Source organism: Phocoena sinus, chromosome 5 (genome assembly GCF_008692025.1).
Source record: "Phocoena sinus isolate mPhoSin1 chromosome 5, mPhoSin1.pri, whole genome shotgun sequence".
NCBI classification, from domain to species: domain Eukaryota; kingdom Metazoa; phylum Chordata; class Mammalia; order Artiodactyla; family Phocoenidae; genus Phocoena; species Phocoena sinus.
In genome coordinates this window covers 36,240,261-36,257,178 of record NC_045767.1, presented here as the reverse complement: position 1 = coordinate 36,257,178, position 16,918 = coordinate 36,240,261, and the positions used below count along the sequence as shown (strand labels likewise).

General features: G+C 36.1%; 1 protein-coding gene across 8 annotated transcripts in view; it reads right to left on the bottom strand.

The window, feature by feature from the left end:
* CENPE (centromere protein E) overlaps positions 1-16,918 on the bottom strand; it is a 73,759-nt gene continuing 56,841 nt past the window's right edge. For 6 of the 8 annotated variants that reach the window (XM_032633363.1, XM_032633364.1, XM_032633356.1 and 3 more), the window contains 6 exons: positions 14,689-14,874; positions 8,818-8,930; positions 7,281-7,378; positions 5,195-5,378; positions 3,269-3,555; positions 1-545 (listed from right to left, as the gene is read on the bottom strand). In XM_032633363.1, coding sequence (XP_032489254.1) covers positions 451-545; positions 3,269-3,555; positions 5,195-5,378; positions 7,281-7,378; positions 8,818-8,930; positions 14,689-14,874 — 963 coding nt within the window. In that variant the 3' untranslated portion in view covers positions 1-450. Of the gene's footprint in view, positions 546-2,392; positions 3,180-3,268; positions 3,556-5,194; positions 5,379-7,280; positions 7,379-8,817; positions 8,931-14,688; positions 14,875-16,918 lie in introns of those variants that run through there. The other 2 variants (XM_032633360.1, XM_032633362.1) reach the window with 2 other exon arrangements.

Below are 16,918 nucleotides of genomic sequence, written 5' to 3'. Positions count from 1 at the left end.
TTCAGAACTAAGCAAACGTTTATTGAATGTTCAAGGTACTAAAAAGGGAGTCTGTAATTTTGTGAATTAAATGATGTTTCATATTAATTTATGAATCATGCTTTGGAATTCTCTAAGTCACATGTGGATAACTTTACATTAATGAAAAAGTATACATTTTATGTATACGTGGAAAGATTGGAAATTTCCTTCAATAACTTTATTCTTTACAAAACATATAAATAAATAAAACTATTCAACTTCTAAAGGATTACCACATTCAAGAAGAAGGTATTGATTGCTATCACCATTCTAAATAACGGGAATGAATCCCGTTTCTTCACCTTCCAATTCTACTGGCAAAGTGAAAACTGAAGTGAAATTAAGTTGGACTGTGACATCATCGCCAGGGATAAATGCAGGCATTTCCAAACATGGAACGCTGGGCCCCCAGAAAAGTGACAGAGTAATCTACTGAGTCTTGCACTCGGGCACATCTTTTCCAGAGGACGCATGCCAAGGACCTGGCTGGGGATCCACAGTCTCTGCTCCAGCAATTTGTTCTTCTGAGAGGAAAAAAAAAAAAAATCAACAACAAAAGTAATCTTAGTAAAAACATACACAAATCTCAAATACAACTAAAGTGAAAAGGATGTTTGGAGTAGAGATATAAGAAGAGATGTAAGAAGAATGGAACACGGCACTTAAACATGGTTCATTAGTTTGCTTGTTAAAAAACTATATTTCACTTCGGCAGAGTTGAAGTTTTTTTTTTAATAGAACTTTATTGGAGTATGATTGCTTCACAATCGTGTGTTAGCTTCAGAGTTGAAGAAGTTTATTCTCCCTTTTCTCATAAGATGAATTGTTAGAAAAACCATATTGTACATAAAACCAAGAAGTAATAAAGTCTTATTTGGAATTCATCAATTTGAGATTCAAAGTGAACCAAACAGATTAACTCAGTTAGATTTTCTTTTGTCCTATTTTTAGGGGGAAAAAAAAAATGGTGAGCTGTACAAATACTATGTATTTTAGAGAATATTTAGCCATCTTTAAAAAGTTTTCTTTGAGCCTTTAAAAAGCACTTCAACTGCATCTATTTGTTTATAAACAATATCTATTTTCAAATTATTATATTCATGAAGGTAAATCTAGAACAACGGGTCTTAGAAATTATCTTAGGTGTTGAGATAATATAAATTTACTTTTATAATTAAAATTATTTTAGACTGACATTTTACTAATTCAAGCTGAGACTATGTCCTTTAATTCTGAATTGGTCAGTTTTTGATTTATATATCCCTCCAGACTACTCTTTTATTTTACTTAAAAACTGTACCAGAGAGACCCATGTATTGATTAAAAAACTTAAGCATTTTTATTTGAGGTTGGATTACTTCATATTATGCATGTGCCTTTGGCACTGTCAGATAAAAATCAATAGGTGATTATAAAACTTTATCAGTGTTTGAATAGACCCTTCTAAAATGGTGTGTGTGTGTGTGTGTATACAGCAAAAGTTCCTTAGAAGTGTTAGCTAATGGAAGGTCCTCAAATGTTTGTTACATACTGTTCAATGAAGTGAATAGTTCAAAATTTTTCCCAAATTGCGTTGTTCCTTCCTATATCTCTAACAGCACTGTCAGAGTGCTGACGTGATCCAATTTTGACGTGTAGTTGACGAGAACAGACTGATTCCCTCTTTGTCACAAAGCAGAGTTCTCGTAAACCCTGGTAACCTTTGCTCAGAGCTTTAAGTGATCTCTGGCAGCTGCCTCTCTTAATGTACAGTTTTGTTGCTTTAGGTTTCTACAAGTGCATAAAAGGGTGTTTCTGAGAGGCAGATACACTGTCACAAAGGGCCGTGGCCATACACACGTGGGTACATGATAAATGCTATGTGGTGACAAAGACTGAGAAACGCCATATTACAGAGCTTCTCCGGACATGTTCCCCACCTCTGTGTATAGCACCTCCGCAGAGCTGGGGGCGATCCCCGACTCCACCCCAGTCCATCCGATCAGGCACCTAGCACTGCTCATTTTGCCCCCAAATCTCTCCCATCTGTCCACGTCTCTCCATCTCCATTGCACCTGCCCAGGTTCATGCTGTCACCCTTGCCCAGGCAACTGTCAAACTCTTGCTCCTATGATTCGTTGGTTACCTAACATCTGAGGTAATGTTTTCAAAATTTACAAGTCATCACGTTCCCCTGATATTGTTTAAAGTCTTCCAACAGCTTCCTCTATACGCCTGCAGGATCAAGTTTAAATTCCTTCACACTATCTACAAAGTCCTGCATGTCTGGCTCTGAGCTCTCTCTTTGGCTTCACTGACTACATCCACAGAAGCCTGTGTTCCTTGTGCTCTGGTCACAGCATATTTCTTTCAATCCTTCCCCTGACTGTGGTTCCTCCTACCCTGACGGCGGCTGTCACTGTCCCATCTGCCTGAAATGCTTTTCCCTCCCCTCTTTGTTAAGCTAACTCACATTAACCTCCTAGATCTCAGTTCCCTTTTTCAAGGAAGACTTCTGTAATATTTAAAAAACAACAACCTATATTATAAGTCTCATAGCCTTTTGCACTCTAGAATTTTACTTTTTTTTTGTCACTTGATTCCTGTCTATACCTGTTAGACTGTAAGCTCTAAGAGGGCAGGGACCATATCTGGTTTTGCTTATTAATGTACCATTAGGGTCTAATTGTGACACAGAGTTGAAATAAAAAAATTCTGATTGATTAAATGAATAAGTAAATGATACAAGTCTATGATCTGGCTTGTGTAAAATGAATATAATACTATTGGAAATACTGGCCCATTGAATCGATAGGAAAATCTTTTTCAGTAAAACTGGTTTTGTTTATAAGGTAGTATCTTTATGGCCTTGGGAGAGTTGCTTGTCCATTCCAGGGGAAAGCTGAGGGTTTAAGAGGCAACCTTCACTTGGGGTTGTTTTCTTGCATTTCTAAAGAAATAATATCTTATTTTCAGATTTGATTTGCTAAGCAATGACTCACAAGTAGAATTTTTACATACCAAAGGAAAGAAAAAAAAAAAAAAGGCTTCACTTGGGGTAAAAAGTGACTACTGCACTTCAGAGCTGTGCTTTGGAGAAACTTTCTCCCACAGAAACAGCAATGGAGTCTGTGCACTGTGAGCCTCATCAACGCCATCCTCTCTTGTCTACACTTGCCCTGTGGGGATCACACATTAAAGAGAGGTTCCGACTGTTATCCGCCCCCCATCCCCGCCCCATTTCCAAGCAACCAGTATATTTACCTACCTGGGCAAAGGCCTAAACCTGAGTTATCAAAATAGTGAACTGGAGAAGGTACTGGCAAAGACTTTGATCGGCTATCAAAAAACCAAGATTTTGGCGATTCCTTTGGCACAGGATCTTGTAAATTCCTTTCCTTGCACTGAGATGACATATGTTGTCTCTTTTTAGAGGCTGTTCCAGTCACTTTAGGAGACTTTGGAGAATTCTCACAAGTTACTTCTTTGTGAGCCTCTCTTTTAAGGGTTCTCTCCTTCCACGTTTTGACCTCATTGTAAAGATGATGATTATTGCTTAAATGTGAGGGGTCAGGGCGGGGCGGGTGGGGTGGAGGTGGAGAAAAAAGGAGAACATAAGACTGCAATTCCTGCAACGTACTCATGTTTAAGTTAAGAAAAAAAAAACTGCTTTAAATTGTGGTAAAATATACATAACCTATAATTTACCATTTAATCATATTTATAGTTAAGTTTCAACCTAGTGTTTCCTGTTTGGACTGTTTCCACAGTTCAGAAAATGAAATGAGGTCAGTATAGTTTAAGTAATTGTAATAACCTCCGAAATCATGGAGTTTTGAAAAGAAAGCTCAGAGCATGACATCAGGTTTTTAAACAAATCAGTGATATCGTCCAGAGGTTTATCTGTTGATAATTTGTGGCCATAATTCGATAAATCAGTCTGGGTAGATGATTCTAATGTACCTTTGTTATTTTAAAAGAAATAATTCACGGTACTTTTCTGGATTAGTTACAGTCTTGCTTCTCATAGGAAATGCCACCAGCATTTATCCAGTTTCTCCAGACAAAAACCTGGGCAACCATCCTAGGGGCCTTTCTCTCCTTTACGTGAGCCAAGTCTGTTGATACAACCTCATACTTACTTCTCAAATTCATTTCCTTATTTTTATCTGCATTGGCACCATTCCAGTCCATGCCAAAATTATCTTTTGCTTGGACAACAATAAACAGATTCCTAAATTGGGGCCTCCTATACTGTGATGCTATCTGATCTCAGCAGGCCTTGGCTTAAAAAATCCTCCAGTGGAATTAATCCTTCCCTTACGTTTTAGGATACCACCCAAACGTCCTCCCAGTGACCTTTGGGGCCTGTGTAACCTGGACCAGTTACCTCTGGCATCTCATCTTGCACTTCACTGTCTCAGTCTCTATGCCCTGGCCACAGTGGATGTCTTTCAGTTCCACCAGCTGGTCGCCCTTGCTGACTCAAAGCCTGTGCACGTGCTGCTCCCTCAGCCTAGAAGGCTTACCCACCTCTCCTTTCACCTGGCCTAATTTCTACTCATTTTTCACATCCAGTCTTAAAGGTCAGTCTCTTGATCACCACCCCTCCCCATACCTAGGGAAGGTTTGATCCCTCTGTGTTATACCCTTTCATAATGTCCTATTTTTTGTTGTTGCTGTTTGCTTGATAGCACTCATTACAAAGGATTAGTTATTTGTGGAATTATTTGTTTAATGCCTATTTTTTTTCCTCATCTCATTGGTAGAGGTTAGCACAAGATTCTAGTCATTGGTAGAAGCCAAATAATTAAATTTGTCAGAACTGTTTTTAAAGTAAAACTAAGTAGGCTATGATAATGGACCTAAGGGGTTCCTCCTTGAGTAAGAGCCTCATTGACTTGGGTATATGGACTTGTGGTATATTTAAGCTGTTCCCTCAAAGATCCTTCTTTACTTCCTAGTTCTTGGCTTAGTTAAAAATAGGTCAATTGACAGATAACCAACATCTGGAATGGTGCTACCATATTCTTATGCCTTTTAAAAAAGACATATTTTATGTAACTTAAAAATTACTTTCTCCGTATGTGTGAAGGATTGCCAACCGCAAAAACTATTTATGTATGTGTCTATATCATCCTCCCCGACACGTAAGACGTAAGTATAATTTCTATATCGTGTGAGCAGATCCTACCTTAACAGCTCATTCTTTTGCTTTATTAGCTGTTCATTTTGCTGCTTTAACTTGGAAACTTCCTTTTCCAGCCGTATATACTCACTCTTCAGGATAAGAGCTTTCGTGCTTTGTACAATGCCACTGCCACCTCCACAGGTGAAGGGTTTATTTGAAGGCTGAGGATCAGCATGTTCTGATACCACTGTGGGAGGCAAAAATACAGACAGGTGATAATTTTAGTAGTTCCAAATAAAGAAATAAAGAAAACATTATGAAAGGTAGTAAGTCACTATAAAAACCAATATACCACCATCTCCCTGGAAGTCATCCTTGCCCACCTCCTTCTCCCTTAACCTCACACGGCTATTTGGTCATCAATTCTAAACAGCTCTCGAGTCCTCCTGCTTCTCTCCACCCACCAATTCCACTCTCATAATCCTGCTGAGATCGTTCACCATCACTGTGGTAGTAACAATCCTCCCCAGAGCTGTCCTCCATTGATCTATCTTCTAGAGCAGTAGAATCACCTGGCGGGCTTCTTCCTACAGTGTGTGTGGGGTCCACCCCTGTCATTCAGTGCATCACGAGTATTCAACACATACCTGTTCACAAGATAAACCTTAGAATGATATTAGAGCATATATTATTAAGTATTCTACACTGTGTGTGTAAAAGTAACGTAAGGAACTGTTCTGTAAATTTTAGATAAAACTGCATACGAGTGTGAGGTGCTTATGAAATAGAATAATCCACTGGGTCACTGATGATTTATAAAAGGGGGATAAGGGGTGTGTGGGGAAGATACTCAATGTCCATTTCCTTTTGAATTATTCTGAATTCAGGGACAATATGTACCTGAAAGTCACTTACAAATCAAGAGTAATTATCTTGACCCTTCTGTAACAACAAGGAATCCTCAGTTCTATTTTTATCCCTTGAAGTTTTCCAGATAGTAGCTATGATCATCTTTAACACTATCTCTAATTCTTTTTTTTAAATGAGTGGACAATAATACACACAAATATCATCTTACACTTGCTTGACCTTTAGAATTTTCAGTGTGCTTTGCACACACAACTTTTAGTTTGATCCTTATTATATACATTGTCTTCAGGATTTCACACAGCCCTTAAGTGAGAGCAATCAGTTCAGAGGCCTGTCCCTGACTGCTAGTTCAATGCTTGTCTTACTATACAAAGCTGCCCCAAGTACTGTTCAGCATTTTCTCTTTTCAAATGAAATATAAGAGATAGAAATACAGAAAAAGGTATAGTTTGAGAGAAGACTGTTCCTAAGATAAATTTCAAAAAGTTTGCAAGTATGCATCAACTCTATATTTTCAGTATCAAGAACAAGTAGGATAATATTTAGTTATTTTTACTGTGAACTGATAATATTTTTACCGTGCACATGGTTACAATCTATTAAGACATGTGCTTGTATTTTTATTGGGAAGTGTACTTCTACCCTGATAGTTAAGTCATTCTTTTACAGTGCTGAAGATATCTTCACCAATAGGTAAAGATCTGATTATGCAGAAGTAAAATTTGTATTTTCTAAAAATCTATAATGGACAGACAGTTAAGATTACAGTAAACTAAGGAGATGTCACAGGATAAATATGAGCCCAATGAATTCATTTTAAAAATAGTTTTTTCTTGGGGCTTCCCTGGTGGTGCAGTGGTTAAGAACCCGCCTGCCAATGCAGGGGACACGGGTTCGAGACCTCGTCTGGGAAGATCCCACATGCCGCGGAGCAACTAAGCCTGTGCACCACAACTACTGAGCCTGCGCTCTAGAGCCTGTGAGCCACAGCTACTGAGCCCACGTGCCACAACTACTGAAGCCCGTGTGCCTAGAGCCTGTGCTCCACAAGAGAAACCACCGCAATGTGTAGCCCGCACACTGCAACCACAGAAAAACCCGCATGCAGCAACAAAGACCCAACGCAGCCAAAAAACTAAAAAAATAAAAAGTTCTTTCTAAATCAGTGATTAACTTAGCTTTATTTTTGACTATCATACCTGTAATAGCAGTCTTCAAAATATGTAAGTGTATTGAAGTAAAATGGAAAGATTGGGAAGTATCAGCATTTTCTACTTACTTGAGGTATCTTGGGCCTGTTGATTTCTTCTAAGATTTTCTCTCAATAGCCTTATAACTTCTTTTTGATATTCCACAGTGGCTTTTGTCGAAGCGATTCTATTAAGAACAATAGAAATATGTAAAAGCCCAGAAACTAATTTTTAATGAAGGAATAAACACAACTGCTGTCAAGAATTTTCTAATAGGACACATCACATAAACACAATGTCCTGGTAGCAGTAGATGAGCCCTCATGACACCCTCCTGGTATCATGCACCTCACAGCTATAACACCACCAAATTGGAAGTATTCTGTTTGGTTGCAGCAGCAATTTTTTTTAACATTGAGAAATCAATTCTTTTAAAATTTCTGGAAGCCCAATAGCTATTAACCAGATATTGTGTAAAATTATATCTGGGGGCACCATAAAATAAATAATTGGTCTGTTATCATGAGGTCCTAGAAATACCTTGAAGGTACAACAATTACCAGAGCATGAAAGCAAAAAGCAGCTTCCTTTCTAACATTGTCAGGAAAGCAAACCCTGGCTGCAGCTCTGGTCTAAGGTGATACAGTCAAAGGTCAAATTCTACCCATTGTTCCCTGGTAGAGACATTTTGTGAACTGTTTGCTTAAGCATTAATCAGCAATGATAAATCAGCAATGATAAATCAGCAATGATACTCTGCTTTTCTTAGAGGCTGACAGTATCTGCTGATTCGATTCTATAAGTAAAATTGCTTTTTATAATGAAGATCTTAATAGACCTAAGTTTCACTTCTTATCACCAGAAGCCTGGTTAGAACGAATGAAGATTCAGAGTGCTACATTTTAGGCAAAATTAGATATCATCATTAAATATTTATAGGAAGAATTAAAAGTGTTAGGAGCCAGAAGGGATCTTAAGAAATCCTTTAATATAAACCTATCCTTTTATTGATTATGAATGTGAGGCCCAGAGAGATTAAACAGCTTGTGTAAGGTGATATATTCATTAGAGGCAACATATTTCTAATTTAGTTTCCCTGACACTGGCTAATGTTCTTTTCATTATGCTATACCACAAAGAACTTGAGGCACGTTATTACGTATATAGTACTATATATAAATAAATCAATAAAAAGAGGATATGCTCTTGGGCATTAGGTATTATAATTTAAAAGGAAATACAACTTTTTCATAAAAATACAATGGGAAGAACAAATAAAATTAAGAGAACCAACAGAGACTTTAGTCAAACTGCTAAATACACCACAGGTTCTTAACATTTACTTTCAAGCATAAAAAGGATATTTTAAAGCTATTTAAATATGATTGAGCAAGCATCCAAAGACATAGTGTGTTAGTAATCAGAATTGTGCTTATTTTAAAAACTTTGCATATGTAATGAGAATTTAATAGATTTAAAGTCTGTGAATGTTTGCATTTATTTTTTTAAAAAGCAATAACAATATTTTCATATATTTAAAAAAGTTAACTAATGCAAAAGAAGTTACATAGTTTTGAAAGGAAATTTAAGCTTTTAAAGTCATGTTCAATTAAGGCAAAGACATACTCCTTTTCAAAATCCTTGGCATTTTTCATCTTCTCTAGGTCTATTTTCACCAGCTTTGTTTTGAGCTCTTCAATTTCTTCTTTATAGGGCTTAGCTCCTAAAGCAACTTTGTCCTAAATTTTTTAGAGAAAAGAAAAATGAAATAATTTTAGAGCAGTTCTGAAGAGTTGTTAACTGCCTTGATCTGGTAGAAACATTTTAAAACAGCAATCTTCAAATATATAAAAAGCAGGGAAGGCACAAATTAACACTGAAATGAATAACAAATAGATATATGATGTGAAGTATAATCTGAAGCTCTTGGAAGCTAATACATACTTAGAGAACATATGACTTTTGTTTCTTAGAACAATTTTTTTCCCAATTTAAAAACAATCTACCTAAACAAATGAAACAAAGGTTGAAAACAATGAAATGGGCAGACGAAAGTTAATCAGGAAAATGAAAGAAAACGATGTCAGAACAGCAATATAAATATCAAACTGGAACTGAATTTAAGGCACAAAGTAGTATGTAGCATAGTTGAGGATATTTTGTAGTCAAAGATGGTTCAATCCAGTGATATATCTACTTTCTACTCAGAGAAAAAAAAATCCATATATATATCTTTCTTTTAAATGAATAGATTTCATTTTCAAAGTAATTTTAGGCTTATGGAAAAATTGAGCAGAGAGTACACAGAGTTCCCATAAACGGTGCCCTCCCCCTGCCCCAACTCTCCTGTTATAAAACATATTAATGTGGTATAGTTGTTACAAATGATGAGCCAATATTGATACATTACTATTAACTAAAGTTCATAGTTTACATCAGGATTTATTGTTTGTATTGTATATTCTATGGGTTTTAACACTTGTATAATGACATGTGTTCATCATTACTCTATCATACAGAATAGTTTCACTGCCCTAAAAACCCCCTGCACTCCACCTATCCATACTTCCCTCCCTCCCCATAAACTGTTGGCAATTCCTGAACTTTTTACTGTTTCCCTAGTTTTGCCTTTTCCAGAATGTCATATGGCTGGAATCATCCAGTATGTAGCCTTTTCGGATTGGTTTATTTTAATGAACAATATGCATTTAAGATTCCTCCACGTCTTTCTGTGGCTTGAGAGCTCACTTCTTATTACTGCTGAATTAATTGCTCTTTTTATTGCTGTACCACAGCCACACAGTGGAATACTATTAGATATTGAATACAAAAATAAACCCATCTAAATTAGGAACCCAGAGAGCTCTCTATTCCTCTAGGCTTTCCCACTCCAACCCCCATCAAAACATCTGTACACACACAATGACTAGCAAAGACTAAAAAGACGCAAAGCTTCTAAAAATGACAGATGCTCAGCTTAAGGAGGTTGATGACTGGGTCAGATGAAGACACTGTTTGCTCAGTCAGAGCACCAGTTCAATACCCAGGCCTTCTGGACCAGACACTGACATCAGGGACTCCCTGGGCGTGTGTCTGGCTGAAGTGGTGTCAGTTTCCCAAGAAACTGCCAAACTTTCCTCCGAAGTAGCTGTACTATTTGCATCCTGCCATGATGACTGAGTGTTCCTGTTGCTCTACATCCTCACCAGCAATAAGTGTTGTCAGTGTTCTGAATTTTGGCTGTTACGGTATTTTGAGATACCATAGGTGTGTAGTGTTATTCTTGTCATTTTGATTTTCAATTCTGTAATAACATGATGTTCAGCATCTTTTCTTATGTTTATTTGCCATGTGTCTGTCTTCTTTGGTGGGGTGTCTATTCAGATTTGTGGCCTGTTTTTTGTTCGTTTGTTTTTGTTTTGTTTTGTTTTTTTGCGGTACGCGGGCCTCTCACTGTCGCGGCCTCTCCCGTTGCGGAGCACAGGCTCCGGACGCGCAGGCTCAGCGGCCATGGCTCACGGGCCCAGCCGCTCCGCGGCATGTGGGATCTTCCCGGACCGGGGCACGAAGCCGTGTCCCCTGCATCAGCAGGCGGACTCTCAACCACTGCGTCACCAGGGAAGCCCTGTAGCCTGTTTTTTAATTGGGTTGTTTGTTCTCTTATATTTAGTTTTAAGAGTTCTTTGTATATTCTGGATAACAGTCCTTTATCAGATATGTTTTGCAAACATTTTTCTCCCAATCTGTGGTTTGACTTTCACAGGGCAAATGTTTTTAATTTAAATGAAGTCCAACTTATCAATTTTTTCTTTCACGGATCGTGTTCTTGGTGTTGTGTCTAAAAAAGTCATCGCCAAACCCAAGGTCTGCTAGTTTTTCTCCTATGTCATTTTCTAGGAGTTTCCTAGTTCTGTGTTTTATATTTACGTTTATGATCAATTGAGTTAATTTTTGTGAAAGGTGTAAGGTCTGTGTCAAGCCTTGTTTTTTCGCTTGTGAATGTGCAATTGGTCCAGAACCATTAGTTGATAAGATTATCCTTTTCCACTGAACCACTGAATTGCCTTTGCTCTTTTGTCAAAGATCAGTTGACTATATTTGTGTGGGTCTATTTCTGTGCCCTCTATTCTATTCCATTGATCTATTTGTCTATATACTGTTTTAAAAATTCAAAGAACTCCAAAAACAATTATCCATTTATGATATCAAAAATTTTTAAATATATTCTATAAGCGCAGAAGTTACAGTAACTTTTTACCACAATATAATGAAATAAATTAGTCATATATAACATTGTTTAAAATAATTCTTACATAAAAAAATCAAAATTGGAAATACTGCCTTAAAATGAAAGACAATAAGAATTCCATATTTCAAACGTTTGGCATGTGATGAAAGCTGAACTCAAGACATACCGATCACCTTAAATAGTTTTTCTAATGAACTGAAAGTACAATTTTTAGTTAACATGATCTATTTATCATCTATATTTTAGATGGATTCTGTTAAGAAACTTTCCTTGTTCTACCAGAAAAAGAATTCCTTTGAGTATGAATTAAATTATGTCAAATTTAGAAATTAATTTGGGAAAAACTGATGGATGTACAGTATTTAGGTTCCAAAACAGGAAATGGCAAGTTTTAAATCTTAAACCACATTTTCTCCCACATTACTCTTTGAAGTTCTATTGTTCCTTTCATATATGTTTTCCTCATCTTTTGTTTAGTCTTCAAACACTTTATTTTAGATTCTGTGGCCATTACAAGATTTTTTTCCTATTGTGTAGGATGTCCATAAAGTTCTAGTGAGCTTAAATTTTTAACAAATTCACTGCTATTTGACATAAACAATTTGTAAAGATACAACAGAGGAAAAATATAAAGACTTAAATGAAATTGTTAATGTTTCATTTGTTCAAACTACTTTCTTCCATATTCCATTAATAAACCCTACATTATATTGGATAGGTATTTTCAAATAGTGGTAAATAGGTTTTTATTTTTTTATTATGCCAACTCTTGAGTTACATACAAAAGACTGTATTTTATAGAATATTTATATAATACACAGAAACAAATATTTCAAAAATTCAAACTGTACAAAGATTTTTATGGATACTCTGTATTTTGCTTTCTTTCCCCAAGGGTGCTGTACAAGACCCCCCAGACTCTGCTATATTATCTAAATGGTTACTTCTGGTATGCAGGAAAGATACTTGTCTCTCCATAACACAGGTTCAATCTATACTGAATGTGAAGTTTGCTGCTCACTCCCTCTTTCTTTATGCCCTTTCTTCACTTATATGAGGAAATTAGAACCACTCTCTCTTGCCCCCCACCTGCCCCTCTTTCTCTTTTACTCACGCCTGCTCCATCTCAGTATCTTTTAGTTACTCTGCATCTCTTCTCCATATGTTCATGCTCCCATCTAGTCTCATGACTTTTATATGCTGACAATTCCCCAAACTTACACCTCAAGTTTAGATCTCTCTCTCTCTCTCTCAGACTCACATATCCAACTGCCTAAGACATATCTCAGCTTGGGTGTCCCCAGTAGGCATTTCAAATTCAACATGCTCAAAACTGAATTCTGAGTCTGCTCCCATGTTCTCAAACTTGCTCTTCTGGCAGCCTTTTCTATCTCCATAAATGGCAAGTCCTTTTTCCAGTTGCTCAGGTCAAAAACTAGGGAAATCATCTCTGACTCCAAGAAATATGAGAGGAAGAGATGTGTGCCACTTCTGGGCTAGAGCCTTTGAGAGTAGAGATTTTAAGATATTTTAGCTTCTCCATCTTGTCCCTTTCCTGTGAGCCCAAGCATGGACAGCTTAAAACCTGGCTTTAATCACTAAGATGAAAACAGCACCCAAGGGTGTGGCAGAGAAACAAGATGGGAGAAATGTGGGCCTCTGATTGATCATGTGAACGAAGCCATCCCCCAACCTGGAATTCAGGTTTTATATGAGTTAGAGAAATAACCTTCCATCTTATTTGAGCCATTGCATTTTTGGTTCCCTTTGCTGTAGCAGCTAGCATGTCACACTAACGCACCCTTCTGTATTCTATCTTCAGAGGGCAACTTTTAAAACATTAAGACCGTAATAGCCTTTAGCCAAAATCCTCTGATGATTTCCCATCTCACCCAGAATAAAAACCAAAGTAGTCTGCAAGACCCTTTATGGGTTGATTCTCTGCTACTTCTCACCTTATTTCCCACCTCTATTCTCTTGCTCACTCTGCTCAGGAGACAATGGCTTTCTTGTGGTTTCTTAAACACGTCTAGACTGTTTCTGGGTTGAAGGCTTTGTGTTTGCTATTTCCTTTGCCTAGAAGGCCCTTTCCCTACTACATCACTCACTCCATCACTTCGTGTCACCTTAAAGGTGTGGCTCTCCTCAATGCCCTTTTATAAAGTCACATCTCTTTCCCTTATACCCCAACTCTCACTCAGTATCCATGTACCCTTGTCTGGCTTAACTTTTTTCCATTGCACTTTTCACCATTTGACACACGTATATACTTCATTATTTTCTGTCTTCCTGAACAAGAACATAAACTCCTTGAAGGAAGGGAGAAACTTCTATTTTTTTTTCCCATTGCTGTATACATGGCATCTAGAACAATGACCAACACACAGCAGGTAACCAAAAATATTTGTTGAAAGAATAAAAATGTGGTCATTTAATTATCTGAAATATTAAAAAACTACTATCAAAAATTCTAAAGCCTCACAGTTGATTTTCTTGGTTTTTAGCTATACAAACAATTGTTGAAAAACAAAACTGAGATTATTTTCTCTTGCTTCTCTGTTTCATGTCTCACTGAATGAATCAGAATTTTTAGAACAATGTTAAATAATGGAAAGAACAGACATCCTTTACTTATTCCTAATTTTAACTGCAATGAAGAGACACTGGAGCAAGAATAGCACAAATACTTATTAGGGCTGGACTCAAGTAGCACAAGTGTGAGAAGTGGCTGGGCTAAAAAAAAGGGAGTGGTAAGGATATGATGAATGAGGGTGCAAACTGTGTAAGGGCATTCATGGTCAAAAAGATTTATATTACTGCTCTTTATAAAGAAAATAGGTCAGAGTCAGCCGAAAGGCTGGGACTCAATAACAAGGGATTAAGCAGAAGAAAAGAGAATTTTAAAATGCACTTATCTAATAAAGAATGTTAAATATTTAGATAGGAAGCCTTTTTTTGAAAAATAAAAAAATAGACATTTTAAACTATAAAGAATAATATTTATATCTCTTAAAAATAACTTTTCTAGGAAGATAAAAATCATTATCTTGAATGAAAATATACTCCTGTATTTCATTTCTAAGTTGTCACTTGCTTCTTAAAAGTTTGAGTACTGAACTTCAGATATTCACAGATAATAGGAAGTTGAAGTAAAAGCTGAGTCCTAGATTATCTGCCAAATTCAACAGTAAAAGAAAAAAAAAAACCACACAAACCCTTTTATTTATAAAATGAGTTTGTTAAATTACCTGAAGTATTTGGATCATTTCTTTTGTTTTTTCAAGGCAATCATTTGATTCATTAACTTGCCCTTGAAGTTTTGCTATTATGTCATTAGTCATCTCAAGTTCTTTCTGCATCTTTATAATCTTGCCTTCCTCATGCATAGCGCTTTCTTTAGCTTCATGGAGTGACGTTTCCAGCTCTTGAGTTTTCTATTAGAAAAAGTACACATGCTTAAGGTCTGCCATATACAGAGTCATAGTACATAAGTTTAAGACAAAAATAATCATATATAGGAATTAATTTTCACAGATTTCACTAACAAAGGATAGAAAAGAAGAGAAGCCAATGTCACTCAATTTACACATGTATTTCTTTTTATTTATAAGCTGATGTCTTTTGGATTAAAAAATGCCCACATTTTACATTATAAGGTTTAGCGTTTATTTACTAGTTAGCATGGTGCCAAGCATATTAAAATAGGTACTTACATTTTAAATTAACACCACTTAGAGAAAGTACATTTGATAATTAGCTCTTTAAAGTAATACATGTCTTTTCCTTTATTTTTATTACCTACTTTTTAACTTGAAAAATACAAGCATATGGAAAAATTCAGAGGCATTTGATGAAGAGTAAGTTTCCCCACCTCAGAACCCTAGCTGACCCTGAATGAAGTAATGACTAAACTCTTTCAGGTGTATCCTTCCAGAAGTTTCCTATGTGTATCTAAGCATAAGTGAATATTCAGTTCATAAAAACAGTCATACACACAGTAGGAAATAAATATATAGTTACTAAATATATAGTATACTAAATATATAGTTCTGCATTTAAAAAAAAATCTAATAATATATTTTTCAGACCTTTCCATTATCGATACACGTAGATCTCTCATATTTGTTTTCATGGATACATACATCCATCCATTAGTGGAGACCATCCACTAATGAACACTTAGGTTATTTCCAGTTTTTTCCAAGTACAAAAATACTGGAATTTAAATACCTGAATTTGTTCATATTTATAAGATTATTCACATACATATATATGCAGGCTTTCCTGGAAAATGTGTTTTTTGACCTACTCAGAATTTATTTTTGCTTTGTGAGTGGGGTAGAAATCCAGACTTTTTTCCCAGATAGCTAGGTGGTTGCTCTGAATCAAACATTAAGTAAATCGTCTTTTCCCCACTGAGCCGACTGTTACCATTATCATATACTAAATCCTCATACTTATCTGAGTGTGCTGCTGAACTCTGCTCTGTTCCAATGCTCTGTTTACCTATTTCTGCATCATTACCAAACTACTCTAGTTATCTATTCCTGTATCATTACCAAACTACTCTAATTTGGCATAATTACCAAACTAGTGGCATATTATTTCTTATCCGATAGGGCACTTCCTGGGTCACTAAAGACGTAATCTCCCTCTGCTTCTTTATCTTATTGCTTTGGTAGATGGGTTTCAAATTTCTGCTGTTTTATCTCTGCCAGCTGACTGAGGTAGTGAAGTGCAGCAAATCAATCAATTGTATACTACTGACCTTCTAGTTTCCACTGGTAGCGATTAAACTAGTGGTTGATGTTTTATTATAAGTATTTACTTTGGTAAAAATGATTATAAGTTATATAAGTGTATAAGTGTATAACTTATATACACTCTTGGGTACCCTACTAAGTCATTTTGTGCGCTAACAAAATAAAATAGCATGTTCGCTTTACAGAGTCCCACGTAAGGGTAGTTAATAAAGTAACTGAATTATTCAAATAACATACTGATTCTTGGATACAGGTTAATCTGCTTAAGAAATCTGTTATATTTTTGGCCTCTTCCATTTTGATCTTGATTATAACATTAACCAGTATGAAAGACACTGATGATAATTAGAGAAAAACTAAATTGCTCTTTCCCCCTAAACTAGTTCTGTATATAGACACAGATTATATTTTAATAGAAAGTCACATGATTTAGGAAACTTACACTGTATGGTAATAATACTTTAAGTGTCTGTATCTAGTAATCAAATTAAGCTATGAGTTACTTCTGTTTTATAATCCAAAGGGAAGTTCTTATATAATGTCTAGCTTCATAATTAGTTGAGTGATAGCCACGATAGAACTATATTTAAAAAACAAGCCCATCACATGGGCACAAAGATGGTCCATGTTCCTTAACACATTCAATACTATAATTTTGCTCTGAAATGTTATATAAGACATGTTATATATAAATGTTATATAAGATGTTAAATGC